This window comes from Dendronephthya gigantea, unplaced genomic scaffold (genome assembly GCF_004324835.1).
Source record: "Dendronephthya gigantea isolate DGI-Jeju-01 unplaced genomic scaffold, DenGig_1.0 000029F, whole genome shotgun sequence".
NCBI lineage: Eukaryota > Metazoa > Cnidaria > Anthozoa > Malacalcyonacea > Nephtheidae > Dendronephthya > Dendronephthya gigantea.
In genome coordinates, this window is record NW_021163039.1 from 432373 (window position 1) to 446931 (window position 14559).

The 14559-nt window shown below is 38.6% G+C and overlaps 2 protein-coding genes across 3 annotated transcripts; both read right to left on the reverse strand.

Annotated features, from left to right (window-relative positions):
* Positions 1 to 1052: 1052 nt before the first annotated feature.
* Positions 1053 to 2684, reverse strand: LOC114524096. The gene is made up of 2 exons (XM_028545213.1): positions 1548 to 2684; positions 1053 to 1098 (listed from the first exon to the last, which is right to left on the reverse strand). Exon 1 carries the CDS (start codon positions 2598 to 2600, stop codon positions 1551 to 1553), a length of 1050 nt encoding a protein of 349 aa, XP_028401014.1. The 5' UTR covers positions 2601 to 2684; the 3' UTR covers positions 1053 to 1098; positions 1548 to 1550.
* Positions 2685 to 6321: 3637 nt separating this feature from the next.
* Positions 6322 to 8881, reverse strand: LOC114524065. 2 transcript variants are annotated; one of them, XM_028545179.1, is made up of 2 exons: positions 7174 to 8881; positions 6322 to 6845 (listed from the first exon to the last, which is right to left on the reverse strand). In XM_028545179.1, the coding sequence occupies exons 1-2, from the start codon at positions 8855 to 8857 to the stop codon at positions 6373 to 6375; spliced, it is 2157 nt and encodes a 718-aa protein (XP_028400980.1). In that variant the 5' UTR covers positions 8858 to 8881; the 3' UTR covers positions 6322 to 6372. The 2 variants fall into 2 exon arrangements, with proteins under 2 accessions (XP_028400980.1, XP_028400979.1); XM_028545178.1 differs by having other exon boundaries at positions 7078 to 8881.
* Positions 8882 to 14559: the final 5678 nt, after the last annotated feature.

Genomic DNA, 14559 nt, shown 5'->3' on the forward strand with positions numbered 1-14559 from the left:
CTCCCAATCGGCCGAGATGTTCAGAGATCCCGCAAGGTGTTCGGCACTGAGGAAAATGTTGCGTGCCAAAGCCCATTCCCAAAGAGCTAGGGCAAGGTTGGAGAGGACTAATGACCGTGTTCCTCCCAGGCGGTTGAGGTACGCCACTGCAGAAGTATTGTCCATACGCAGGCGTACATGAACACACAAACGGTCTTTCACAAAGCTCTTGACCGCAAACGAACCGGCCAGAAGTTCCAGACAGTTGATGTGGAGTTTCCTCTCCATCTGGGACCACAAACCGCCTGTTCTGACTCCCTGACAAACAGCGCCCCAACCCAACCGAGATGCATCGGTCTCGATTACGACATCCGGGGACGGGTGAAGAAGCGCCCGTCCGTTCCAGGCGTCTAAATGTGCTAGCCACCATCGAAGTTCGTCCGTTGCCTCCAAGGAAAGAGCTATTCTCGAGTCGAAATTCCCTTGTTGGGCTAGAGCTTTGTGTTTCAAGCGTTGCAAGTGGCGATAATGCAATGGGGCCGGAAAAACGGCCTGTATTGAGGCCGTTAACTTGCCTATCAACTGGGATAACTCCCTCACTGAAACATCTTGCTGCGAAAGAAGAGTGGAGCAAATCTCTCTGATTGACGTTACCTTGCAATCTGGCAGGAGCAGAGTCATACCCCGGGAATTCACGACAAACCCGAGAAATTCTATTTGTTGTGTTGGTTGAAAACACGATTTCTCGGGGTTTATTACAAACCCAAGGTTCTCTAATAGATACTGAGCTGTAATCATGTCCTGTTGTAGACCCTCTTTGGACGTGTTCATAAAGAGAATGTCGTCCAAATAAATTATCAATCGAACACCGGATCTCCGCAGAAGTGCCACAACTGGCTTCATGATCTTTGTAAACACCCTGGGGGCTACAGCTAGACCGAACGGAAGGCATGTGAACTCGAGGAGAGAGTTTTTCCAAACGAAGCGAAGATACTTCCTGTGGTTCCTCCAAATGGGAATCACAAAGTACGCATCCTTCAGATCGATCTTGCCCAGCCAATCGTTTGGCTGGAGTAAGTCGCGCAAGAGATGGATCCCTTCCATTTTGAAGTGATCGTACTGAAGAAACACATTTAGATCTTTTAAATTGATAACAGGACGAGAATTTCCGTCGCGTTTTGGAACTAGAAATATACTGCTTACAAATTGGTCGGGAACTGGACCGGTAACGTGTAAAGCTCCCTTTTCCTGAAGGAGAGCTATCTCGGAGTCGACCTTCTCTGACTCTAGCTGAGAAAAAACCAAAGGTGCCTTGGCCCTGGTTTGAATTGGCGGGGCCGTAAAGGGGAGTTTGTAGCCCGACACTGTGTCTAGAATCTCCGGATCTAGAGTTATTTGCCTCCAGTTGAGAAGAAAATGAACTAGCCGTCCTGCGAGCTTTGCTGGAGGAGCAATTGATCGAAAATCTATCTTTAAACGACTCGAAGGCAGTACGTTTACCTGCGAGTCCAGTTCCCGAGCCTTTTGTAAGGCGGGTACATGCAACATTGGTTGGACTTTTGCAATACCTGTTAGATTTTGTTCTCTGCCGGACGTGCGAACTGTGTCGCATGGCTTTTTCCCCGACGATACGAGTGCTGGCCTCCACGGTTTGAGAATCTCTGGCCCCACGGGCGAGTATTGAAGCCCGGGCCTTTCCCGGGCTGGAAACGAAAAGGCTTCGACTTGTTGTTGCCATGGTAACGAGCTCGTCCTACTAACGAATCAAGCTCTTTCGAAAGCTTCAGCTCTTTAAGAAAAGATTTCTTAAATTTCTTCCCAAACAGGTCGGTAGAACCTTGAGAAAACAAGGACTGATCCTCGAGAAGATCTAAGGAATCCGAAGAAATTTTCGCCAAAAGCCCTTTTCGGCGATCAGCGAGAGCACAAAAGCTCGCATTCCCGGTCAAAGCAACGGCACGTTGAACCAGCTCGACCACTTCAGCCGGATCCAAACCCGTTTTACTTTGCTCTGCTAAAAGGGCTTTTTGCCAAAGCTGGGCTAAAGGCCCAAGAGGATCCAAAATACGCCCGGCAATGTTCATTTGACGTCGGTCCATGACCGGGTTAAAAGGCGTACCGTTTCTTTTTAGGTATTTTTTAACAAAAGAGTCAACTTTTTTAGGCCGTAAATCAGCATGATGAGGCATTGGCGTATCTTTCAAAAGGTCTTTACGAGCGTTCTTAGAAAGGCCGTTAAAAGCAGCCTCCGCTGCGAAATCAACTATTGAGGTGTCAAGGGAATAGTCAAGTTCCCCAGAAGTGCTCGCGATTTGACACGAAGAGTTGTTTTGGCGGGACGAAAAGTCCGATTCAGTATCAGAGCTACTGCTCGTGCTCGAGGAACTTTCACTCGATCCTGAAGTGGAGTACGACCGCGAAAACTTACTTCGCTTACTCCTAGCCTTTTTTGACGAATGTTTGTGCTTTGTATGAGACGAATGTCTCCGTTTTGTTGTCGAAGCCGAAGGGCTCTGAGACACGGTTTTACTCGGCCGTTCAGCCGGCGTTTTTTCTCGCGACACAGCTCGCGGAGCACTCTCAGTTTCCACAGAAACATTTTCCATAGTGGCCTGAGCCATCTATAAAGCACAATATTTATAAATAACCACGAAAATAGACTCAAATGCGAAAGGTAGTCCTTAGAGCGACAAAATATCAACCGTTTTCGGTGAGCTGATGAAGAACTGAAGAGTTGGTTGCTAGGAGACGGTGTAAACATAGCTAGTGACGTTTATTTTAGTGCCTAGTCCTTCATCAGCTGTATTCGGTGTTTTGATAAGAATAAAGCATTGTTATATCGAACTTCTGTGTTCGAAATATAATATGAACAAAACATCGCTCTTCGCTCCATCGGCAGCCAGAAAAATTTAACAAATAAACGCGCGCACGGATTTCTGGTATGGATTTCTATTTGTGTTGGGAATCATGCTTTGCGAGCTTAGCGCGAGATCAACTGGATAATAATAACAATAATCTTTCGTATGTGCCTTTTAGCCTCGCCCTGCGATATTATCATATTAGTTACAGCGACAAGCAGAAAATTTCAAAAAATACAATATAAAACGAATTCTCAAAATAGACAACTTGTGTTCTACATAATTTATATTTTTTATATCTTTATCGCGATATTACTTTAGGTGTGACATTAATAAGCAAAACATCGCAAAAATCTACAGGCCCGTGCATGCACTTTGCGATTTTTGCTACGATTCCAAGTATGTGCGATTTTCTTCTTTTCATGATGTGAACGAGTGAATTAGTCACTGATGTTCAAATAAGAGCTCTTATATACATCAGTGGTTCGTGAGGTACTCAGGAAACAATTATAGATTAATTAAATAAGGTACATTAGTTATGTTATATTAGTTCTGTTTATATTAGTTTGTGACAATGACATGTGTCAGTTGACACGAAAAGTAGATTGCATGTTAAAGTTAAAGCCAATTGAAGCTAGGAACTCCTATTAAAAGGATCTAAAAGTAAAGCTATCCTGTATTGTCGACACCTGTATTGCTAACCTGTATTGTATTGCTAACCAGATAAATATTGAATGTAGCCCTGAGGACACGCCAAAGAAGTAAGTAGCAACGATTAATTTCTTAACTCATTTACATTATTACTTTACTTATAATTCTTAATATTGTATATATATAGATCGAATAGTATCAGTGTCAGTGTTAATAAACAATCAAAAGTCAAAACTATACGATTACGCGTCTACTGCATTCATCGAAATAAAGCGCATAACTCCAACGGACCAATCAGAGCGTGGAAAACAATCGAGCAACTAACGATCCTTTAGCAGGAATAGATCCCAAGCCTTTACTATGTCGGTGCGCTGTTCTTGACCGGCTTCGGCAAATGTCCACGTCAGAGCTGGTTCATAAAGACTCAAGCTTTATTTACATCGCATTTTAGAAGCTTAACGAAATGTATATGTGTTCCCCAACGCGATGACGTTGGATAAAAAGTTGGTATTTTATAATCTATTTGTTCACACATGTAACCGCGTTGGCAAAATGAGGCGCCATAAATCCTTTTAGTTTTATGCAACAGGTAACAACTGAAAACGAGCAACGCATAAATTTTGCGTCGTTCATAACACAAGACATATTATTAGGTTTTATTTAAATACCTAAAAATAAAACAAAACATTGTATTTAAAGATTATTGATCAGTAAAATTCATATCGAATAACATAAACCGTCAGTAAGCTTAAATGCGCGAGAGAGTATCTTTTTTCGTTTGTAACAAACATCGCGTTTATAATCACGTCTCCCATAGCAACAGCATGTTCGTTTTCTTGTTTCTTGCGGTGCAGCTGTTGCATGTCAATGCGCACCCATCGACTTCCGTCCACACTTTTAACTCAAACCATCTTTTATATATGCCTTTTAGCCTCGCCCTGCGATATTAGTTACCGCGACAAGCAAACAATTTCAAGAAATACAAAATAAAACGAATTTTCAAAATAGACATCTTGTGTTCTACATAATTTATATTTTTTATATCTTTATCGCGATATTATTTTAGGTCTGACATTGAGCAAAATATCGCAAAATTCTAAAGGCCAGTTCACACTTGCAATTTTTGCTGCGATTTCATGTGCGATTTTCTTCTTTTCATAGATGTGAACGAGTTACTTAGTTACTGATGTTCAAATAAGAACTCTTAAACATCTGAGCATTCGTGACTAATTACTAATTCACATCTATCAAAAGGAGAAAACCGCGCACAAAATCGCAGCAAAAATCGCAAGTGAAACGGGCTTTAACGCGTTGCAACTCTTGGTATAATAATAATCAATCCAGTGAACACACACAATATCATAATATCAGAGGGTGCATCGTTGTTGCGGAGTTTATGTACTTGGAAAACCTAACAGCTGTGGAGAACAATCGAGCAGCTATCGATCCTTTAGCAGGAATCGAGCCTAAGCCCTTACGATGCTGGTGCGCTGCTCTTGAAACTAACTGAGCTCTCAACTTAATAAAGTTCAATTTACACTTAATTTCAACTTACCCGGGCCTCGTGAAATGGATGATATTCAGCAATTGAAGACGGTGGTGAACTCTTGTTGTCCCAAGGCTGATCAAAAGCGCAATGGCAGTTCTCTGAAAACAACTTGCACTTCAGCGGACGCGGATTTAGTTTCTATGGAGACCATGCATTTTATCTACTGTGTGCAAATTGAATTTTATCTCAAAATGCTTCGGGAATGTGTTATAGAAACGACAAGTGGTTTATTGTCAACATCCCTTATCGCCATGATATTCATATTCATATTCAGAAAACTCGCTCCTCCTGGTCGCCATGTGTAGTTTGAAACGGATTCGCGTTAGAAAAATGGTAAAGTGGCCCTTTTAAGATGTGTTTCGCTTCGACTGAAAGTGTCTATGGACCGTGCGTTTCTCCGTTAAGGAATAATCGGATTGAATTAAGAAAACCGAATGACGCCGAAGAATATTCTGGAACACAAGGCAATGAGAAATACTGCGACAGGGTGGGATTTCCAAATATAATACAAGATACTTTAAGGCAATGATTGGTCCTTTATTGAAAGTTTACATCCTTTAATTTAAGACTTGCCTGAAGGAATTTCTGAAATATGATACGCGAAAATTAATTGCATATTGAAAGTTAAGTGCATATTCTCTTGATGAATACATTTGTGTATTATCATACCTATGAAGCAGAGCTGAATTCATTTTTCATTTTTAAAAGGCCTGTTTTTGTAGTTGATTTTCTGTTGACTCAGTGGCCAGTGCGAAGTTGTATGCATATAGCGCAGTGAGAAAAAAAACAGCAGGACGTAAAATTATTTGGATATATTTTCTAACAATTTCAATTATTCTAGCACTTTCATTTTTGGTTTCATATCGCCATTTGTTTATAGAAGATGCATTAACGATGTATTATAAAAATCGTGATTTTCATTTAAACATGCAGAAATATATATATATATATATATATAATATATATATATATATATATATATATATATATATATATATATATATATATATATATATATACACCCATTTGCAAAAACGTTGGCCGCAGATAGATAGATAGATAGATACTCGAAGTCTAATTAGAATTGCATATGAATACATTTGCATGGGATTTCAATCATATTACACAACATATGCAATTCTAATTAGATTTCGGGTATCTATCTATATATCTATCTGCGGCCAACGTTTTTGCAAACGGGTGTATATATATATATATATATATATATATATATATATATATATATATATATATATATATACTTGATATATATGAGACGGATAAAACATGGAATGAACTTGGCAATTCAACCAGGCAGTTTCATTTCAAACCAGTTCAAACTATATCTTCGTTCTCTCTCTCGGTTGAACAAACCAATTCAACAAAAATCATGTCATTTTCGCGTTTCTTAATCTTCAGTATGTGTTCAAGCTTTTCCGTCGTTGCCATATTTGTGGAATCCTTCTGTGTTGCCACATTATCGGCGTAAATTGTGTTAAAAATGAACGGTAATAAGAAAGCCACAATAGAGCTAATTGCTCGAATACTTCCTGAAATTCCCGATTCCTCTCCTAGAATCAGGACAATCAACATAGCCCAAGCGTATATGCAAACGAAAAGGACTCTTCTGAAGAAATGAAATAATAGATCTCCCAAGGGAAGAATTTGATCTAGTTCGCTGACTTCTTTGTAAAGTTTCTTCGATATCATTGCCTCGCCTGTTCTTTCGTCAAATTTGATGGCACGATATTTTTTTTCACGATTTTTTTTTTCACGATATTTTTTTTCAGCAGCATCAATCTCATCGCCTACAACAGGAGTAAGAAAAGTAAAATGAAATATTCTTAAGTATGAAGATTGCCAACATATTGACAAAATTGGGGAAGTTTGCTAGAATCAGTTTAGAGCATCATGTCTGCACGGGCTCTTCGGGTTTTATTTATATATATGTAAACTATATTTATACAAGTATACACAATTGTGCGAGCATGTAAAAGCGTTATTATACCAATGCCAGAGTGAAATAGATTATCATTTTACCTGAAAAATTACTGTATTCATTTTTAGTGCTTAAATAGCCACACGAGAAGAATAATTTTAAAATACTTTTGAATGCTTTTGAACAACTATTTTTACCAGGCGATCCACGTGACGATGATCCACCAGGTACGTCTGAGCCTCGGTCTGATATGCTATGTATTTCATCAAGACTATTTTCAATTTTATGTGATGTTACGTTGTTGGAACTAGTTTCGGTTTGGTTGTCAGCAGTAGTTTTGGGTTGATTGGGGGGACTGGTTCCAGCTGTTGTTTCGTTGTTAGCTATGCCAAAGTTAATCTTCTCAGCTTTCTTCTTGCAAACACGGATAATTAATGTTTTGAGTTGCAGACACGGCGCTTCAACCAAGAGCTGCCAATTCTTCCAGACAAAGGCTATCAAAGTCACAACCGGGGCAAAGAAAGGATTGAAGAACTCTCCGTTTAGAATCAAGCCAACCGTCATAGTAATACCAAAAAAAAGAATCGACCCAGAAAGAAAGATGATCACCGTTAAAGTCAAAAGCCTTATAGGGACTGCAAAGATATTAACCAAAAGTTTGCCATTACCTTTTCCACATTTACTACATGTACATCTACATCTACAAGTAAATGGAAAAACAAAACGTAATATGAAGTCAAATAATACGAATTTTACCAGACATAATAGTACAAGGACTAGAGAAAGCACTAAAAGCACAATTTTTAAAGAGTAAATCTTAAGATCTGCCCAAATATCCTCCCACGACGAGCCCCTTTGGCAATGCTCGTTAACAAAGGGAAGGGAAATCGGAATTTTGAAACAGGAGATTAGATTTTCTTTAAACTTCAACTCGAATTTTTCTTTGATTTTAAAATTCTCCATGGGGAAGTTTTTTTCAAAGCAAATCCGAAAAAAGTGACAAAAACAGAAACATACAGCCCACACAATAAAAAGCCACAGGAAATACGCGTAATTGAAATAGTTGGCGAAATAGAACACTGTGAACGAAAGTCCTACAAAAGCTAATCGTCTGAAGAAAGTTTTACCCCATCCACGACCTTCACAAAATATCATAGAAAAAAAAGAAATAAGAGACATATGACTGAACGAAGATTTGTAAAACGTCATTTCTTCGTAGGTTATAATATGTTCAAGCACGAAGGGTAACGTCAATATACAGAATACAGCCACCGCGGCTATTGACCCAGGACGTGCCCATTCAAGTACAATAGAGGAATAATCAGCACAGAGTGTCAACTTTCTACCACCGGTTATTTGACAGCAATTGAATCTGTAAGGTGCTTCATTAAGCGGTCGGCACAATTGATAATACTTGTTATTATCTTTATATTGAATGTGAGAGAAAAGCTCTTTTAAAAGATGGTTAAAAACCTGATCACTTCCATTTTTCCCGGATGGTAAGCAACCAACAGGGTCCTCCGCGGCTACAATAGAAATTCCTTTTATTCCGACTTCGAATGGAAAGGTGAAAAGAGGCGAATCAAATACACTACTTTTAGCACGAGCGACCAAGGAAATTAAGGTGCGACCAATTTCGTTCGCCCAAGGCCATTTCATTTCTGGAAAAACTCGAGTCTTGTTTGCAGAGGCAACGGTCGCTGTTATTTCAATGGTCTTTGTGGTGGGTTTAAGCATTAGTCTGAGCAGATCTTCCACTTTTGATCCATCGAAATGAATAGTCTTGCAAGCGGTAACATTATTTGTCGAAGTTTCATGACCAAATATCGCGGTTGAACAATGCAGAAACACGATTAAACCAAAGTAGTTAAGCAAAGACATCTTTCAACGTGGTGGATTTATATCTCTCAAATTCTAAATGTCAAAAATAGTACGTCAGTCAAAATTTGGACTTGTGAATGCTTGTAATGCTAAATTTAAATTCTTTCACTGTTGTTTTTTACAGAAAGTTTTCGGCAAAATTAATTACTAATTGTAAGACAACAAAAACTGTGTTTATATATTATGTATTCTTGTTCATTTGAATCACTGAACAAAACCAAAATATGCCATGCAAATACCAGGAGTAAGTTAGAAATTTTCGTTTTCTTTCGCTTTTTATCGTAATTAACAGTTTCATCATATCCGTTACCATGCCACAGGCTCAAATATGTATCGGCAAATTTCGATCCTTTTTTAGCATCGGAAGTTACGGGAAGTATTGATGTTTCTCCAATATCAAAGGTATCGAGTAGCAAGTACTTATTAGTTTATATTGACCCATCTCTATCGTCTTGTAACATGTTCAGTTGTTTCTGGCAGAAACGAAGTACATACTGCTTGCGTGCGTGCAAATATTTGCATTTCGCTACAATTTATGAGATAGACGAGGCTTTATTCGTTCCATATTGGGTAATGTAATACATGCACAAGACTAAGAGTAGGTTTTTGATAAGCATCCCCGATTGGTAAAATGACATTCAACATGTGGTTTGTGGACGAGCTGGCTAACGTTTCAAAGACATATAAATAAACTCGAGTTCTGTCAGCATCAACATTCACAAAATTGCTCAATGAGCATAACTGAGAATTTCTTTTATCACTGATCCATGTGAAATATATAGAGTCCTATCTTTAGTCAATGAAAGTTTCAAGGTAGAACATTGAAAATAAGTTCATATTCGAGCAGAAATACCGTCAATGAATCGCTACGTGACGTGATTCAAATCTCCCACTCATGCAATGAGTTTGAATGAGTTTGAATGCGAGTGAGTTTTTAGAATACAGGCGTTAGACTCGTCTTTCATAATTTTACGTTAATAACATTCTAAGAATTTCCTCACCTTGATTTGTTGTGCGATAGCTATACTTGCCTACTATAATTTATTGTTGAAATGTGACGGGTGAAATGTAAATGCGTTCACATCAACCACAGTAACCGTGTGGGACTGCGTTTTCTGGGAACGGCCCCCATGTGTGTACCAAGAATTAATCATGTTTATACATATGAATACAATGGAGCCACTGACTGCGGTTCAGGAAATGGAAATGGGAATGCGAATAGAAAATGCCACACTTTTTCTTAGTATCGGAAGTATTGATACGTTTCTCAGTATCAGCGATATCAAGTAGGAAGTACTTAGAATTAGTTTATATTGACCCATCTCTATCGTCCCGTAAAATGTTTGTTTCTGGCGGAAACGAAGTACATATTCCTTGCATGCTTGCAAATATTCGCATTTAGCTACAATTTATGAGATAGACGTGGCCTTATTCCATCCATTGAGAAATATAATGCACAAGACTAGGACTAGGTTTTCGGTAAGCATCCCCGATTGGGAACATGTGGTCTGCAGGCAAACCGGAAAGCGTTTCGAAGACATATAAATAATAAGCTCGACTTCTCAGTCCGGCTTCTCTCACGATCAACGCAACACAAAATTACTCACACTCGTGCTCATTGAATGTGACTTGTAATTTTTTTTATCACTGACCCATGTGAGAATATATCGGGTAAAACACTGAAAATAAGTTCATATTCGAGTAGAAATACCGTCATTGAATCGCTACGACGTGATTCAAATCTCCCACTAAATGAGTTTGGAATGCGAGCGAGTTTTTAGAATGCAGGCGTTAGACTCGTCTTTATATTTGTTAATTTCCTCACCTGGATTTGTTGTGCGATATAGCCACTTGCGCACTATAGTTTGTTGTTGAAATGTGTCAGAAATTAAACGATTAATGCGATTTTGGGGGTCAAATTTACCCTAGGGAGAGGGCGTCATGGAGTTTTGTCGCCTTTTCCAACCGTTCCGAGCACGCAGTAAAGTAAGCACACGCTTAGCAAAATCTAGCAACAATTATCGCTTAGAACTTATAAAACGCGATTTCTCCGATTCTTTGGCACATCCTACCCCAACAATTACTCAGAATTATAACAGAATGATAATATGTAAAGTTTAAACATTCTAAAGACGGCAGAGAACAAAAAAGCGAGAAAATACGGAATTTCTAAAGTATATGGTTGCTATAGGTGAGTAATTTGAGATAACAAAGCAACCTATTATTTTGACTCATGTTTTGACTTATAATATAAATGCAGCTTATCACTATAAGCTGGTTGGAATATACTATTTAAATCGTCTTTTCAAGCTTTATCGTTTAGTGGCATTCCGGGGTCTTTAGCCTATGTATACTTGCCGAGATATTTACTGATCCACTGATCCATGTGAGAATATATAGAGTCCTATCTTAAATCAATGGAAAGTTTCAAGGTAGAACACGTACACTGAAAATAAGTTTATATTCGAGTAGAGTACCGTCATTGAATCGCTACGACGTGATTCAAATCTCGCACTCAAATCAGTTTCAGTGTGAGTGAGATTTTTGAAATGACAGGCGTTAGACTCGTCTTTATATAATTTTCCATTAACAACATTTTAAGAACTTCCTCACCTTGATTTGTTGTGCGATATAGCAACTTGCGCACAATAGTTTGTTGTTGAAATGTGTCAGAATTTAAACGATAAATGCATTAACATCAGCCACATGCAGTTACTGTGCATAAACCAACCACTTGCGCACTACACTTCGTTGTTGAAATGTGTCTGAATTTAAACGATAAATGCGTTCACTGAAACCAGTGCGGGACTGCGTTTTCTGGGTACGGCCCCCATGTGTGTACCAAGAATTAATCATGTTTATACATATGAATACAATATAGCTACTGACTGCGGTTCAGGAAATGGGAATGCGAATAGAAAATGCCACTCTATTTCTTAGTATCGGAAGTATTGATACGTTTCTCGGTATCAGCGATATCGTGTGGGAAGTACTTAGAATTAGTTTATATTAGCCGAATTTATTTTAGAAGACGGATTTCCGTCTGAGACGGAGAACTCGACGCAGACGGGTAACTCGTCTTGATATAAATTCGGTAAACCATAGGTTTTTTGTCTTAATTTCTCCGTCCAACTTTTCCGTTCAAACGACGGAGAAGTTTAGACGGAAATCCGTCAGACGAGTTTTCCGTCTCAGACGAAAATCCGTCTTCTAATATAAATTCGGCTATTGACCCATCTCTATCGTCTCGTAAAATGTTTGTTTCTAGCGGAAACGAAGTACATATTTCTTGCATACTTGCAAATATTCACATTTAGCTACAATTCATGAGATATAGACGTGGCCTTACTCCATCCATTGAGAAATATAATGCACAAGACTAGTAGCAGTGACCTTACATATACCAACGTACACCCTTACATATGCACATCACGAGACGACCAACCGCTGTTCACTACTGGCTCACTGGCTGTAATGAAGAGCGGTTGGTCGTCCCGTGATGCGCGACACCAGCTTTTTGATTCGATACGATACTGAGTATTTTGTTTGAATGAAATTATGTCATCTTGAGCATTCTCAACATGTGCTAAATTTACTCGCGCAAAAATAAAAAATACTGAAAATACTGTTCATTCGATTTCTCGGATTCCGATTTATATAATATCAGTAATCTGCATCACATCATCATGCGGTCGTCTCGTGACATGTTTATTTCTGGCAGAAACGAAGTACATAAATCCTTGAATATTTGTAAATATTCTCATTTCCCTACATATAAAAAGTCGACCTCCTCTCGGCATCAATCAATGCTTACAGCCAGTAGCGGATCTAAGGTTAGTCAGAATAATTTACGCGGTTTAATTTCAATTCAAAACACTTTAATAACACTGTTATTTCAAATGGATTTCAAAAGAATATACTTTTAAACCGAAAACTATCAGAGAGATTGCGACTTATTCTGAGTTCGCCACTGTTGACATCTGCATTCTGAGTGCATGTAACTTATCTTTAAAATTTCCGTTTGTAAAATTTTAACAATTTCCTCAACTTGATTTGTTGTGCGATATAGCCACTTGCGCACTATGTGTCAAAATGTAGATGATAATTGCATTAACATGATAACATCAGCCACAGTTGCTGTGCATAAACTATCCGCTTGCGTACTACACCAGTTGTTGTTGAATTTAATCGATAAATGCATTCACTCAAACCAGTACGGGGCTGCGTTTTCTGGGAATCCCCATGAAAGGGGCAGTGTGTACCAAGAATTAATCATGTATATACATATGAATACAATGGAGCGACTGACTGCAGTTCAGTAAATAGAAATGGAAATAGAAAATTTCTCTTTCTCTTAGTATCGGAAGTATTGATACGTTTCTCAGTATCAGCGATATTGAGTAGGAAGTACTTAGAATTAGTTTATATTGACCCATCTCTATCGTCTCGTAACATGTTTGTTTCTGGCGGAAACGAAGTACATATTCCTTGCATACTTTCAAATATTCGCATTTAGCTACAATTTATGAGATAAACGTGCCTTTATTCGTTCAATTGAGAAATGTAATGCACAAAACTAGGAATAGGTTTTCGGTAAGCATCCCCGATTGGGAACATGTGGTTTGCAGACGAACAAATATTTCGAAGACATAAATAAACTCGACCTCTCTCAGCATCAACGCTCACAAAATTACTGAACATAACTGAGAATTCATGATGAAATATATAGAGTCCTATCTTAAAGCAATGAAAAAACTGAAGGTAAAGCACTAAAAATAAGTTCATATTCGAGTAGAGATACTTGATTTAAATATCCCACTCAATCAGTTTGAGTGTTAGTGAGATTTTGGAATACATGCAGGCGTTAGACTCGTCTTTATATAATTTTCCTTAAAAACATTTTAAGAACTTCTTGACCTTGATTTATTGTGCGATATAGCCACTTGCGCACTACACTTTGTTGTTGAAATGTGTCAGAATTTAAACGATAAATGCATTCACTGAAACCAGTGCAGGACTGCGTTTTCGGGGAACCCCCATGCAAAGGTCAGTGTGTACCAAGAATTAATCATGTATACATATGAATACAATGGAGCTACTGACTGCGGCTGAACGAACTTTTACTAACAAAGGCTAATTTTAATATCCAAGTTGATATTTTGCTAATATTGTAGGAAATGTGAAACTTGCATTTAAAAACTTGACAGTTATACAGCACAGGCGTATACAGCGCATCACGATGCGACCAACCGCTGTTCACTACTGGCTCACTGGCTGTAATGAAGAGCGGTTGGTCGTCCCGTGATGCGCGATACCAGCTTTTTGATTCGATACGATACTGAGTATTTTGTTTGAATGAAATTATGTCATCTTGAGCATTCCCAACATGTGTTAAATTTACCCGCGCAAAAATAAACGCCTGTCCTGGGAAGGTACGGAATAAATCAGAATTCTTACTCTGTAAACTTTAGTAAATCTTTTAAATAGTTAACCTAGCTTTCTTTTTAAATTTCGACAAACCTGAAAACCGATTCTGGAGATTATTTGCAGGGGGGGGGGGGCATGTGCTTTCCCTCTTTGCCACTGTATATCATGAATTTTAGGAACGTTAATATTCTTTGTTATTTGGAAGTAGCCATCTCATCTACTGAAAGCGAACAAAAACGGGCACGAGTATAGCTGTGAGCTATGCTTGAGCATGA

Coding starts and splice junctions, on each gene's coding strand:
- LOC114524096 (XM_028545213.1), bottom strand. CDS start 2,600: ATGGCTCAGGCCACTATGGAAAATGTTTCTGTGGAAACTGAGAGTGCT.
- LOC114524065 (XM_028545178.1), bottom strand. CDS start 8,857: ATGTCTTTGCTTAACTACTTTGGTTTAATCGTGTTTCTGCATTGTTCA. Junction 6,846..7,077: donor TGAATACAGTAATTTTTCAG/GTAAAATGATAA, acceptor CTCCTGTTGTAG/GCGATGAGATTGATGCTGCT.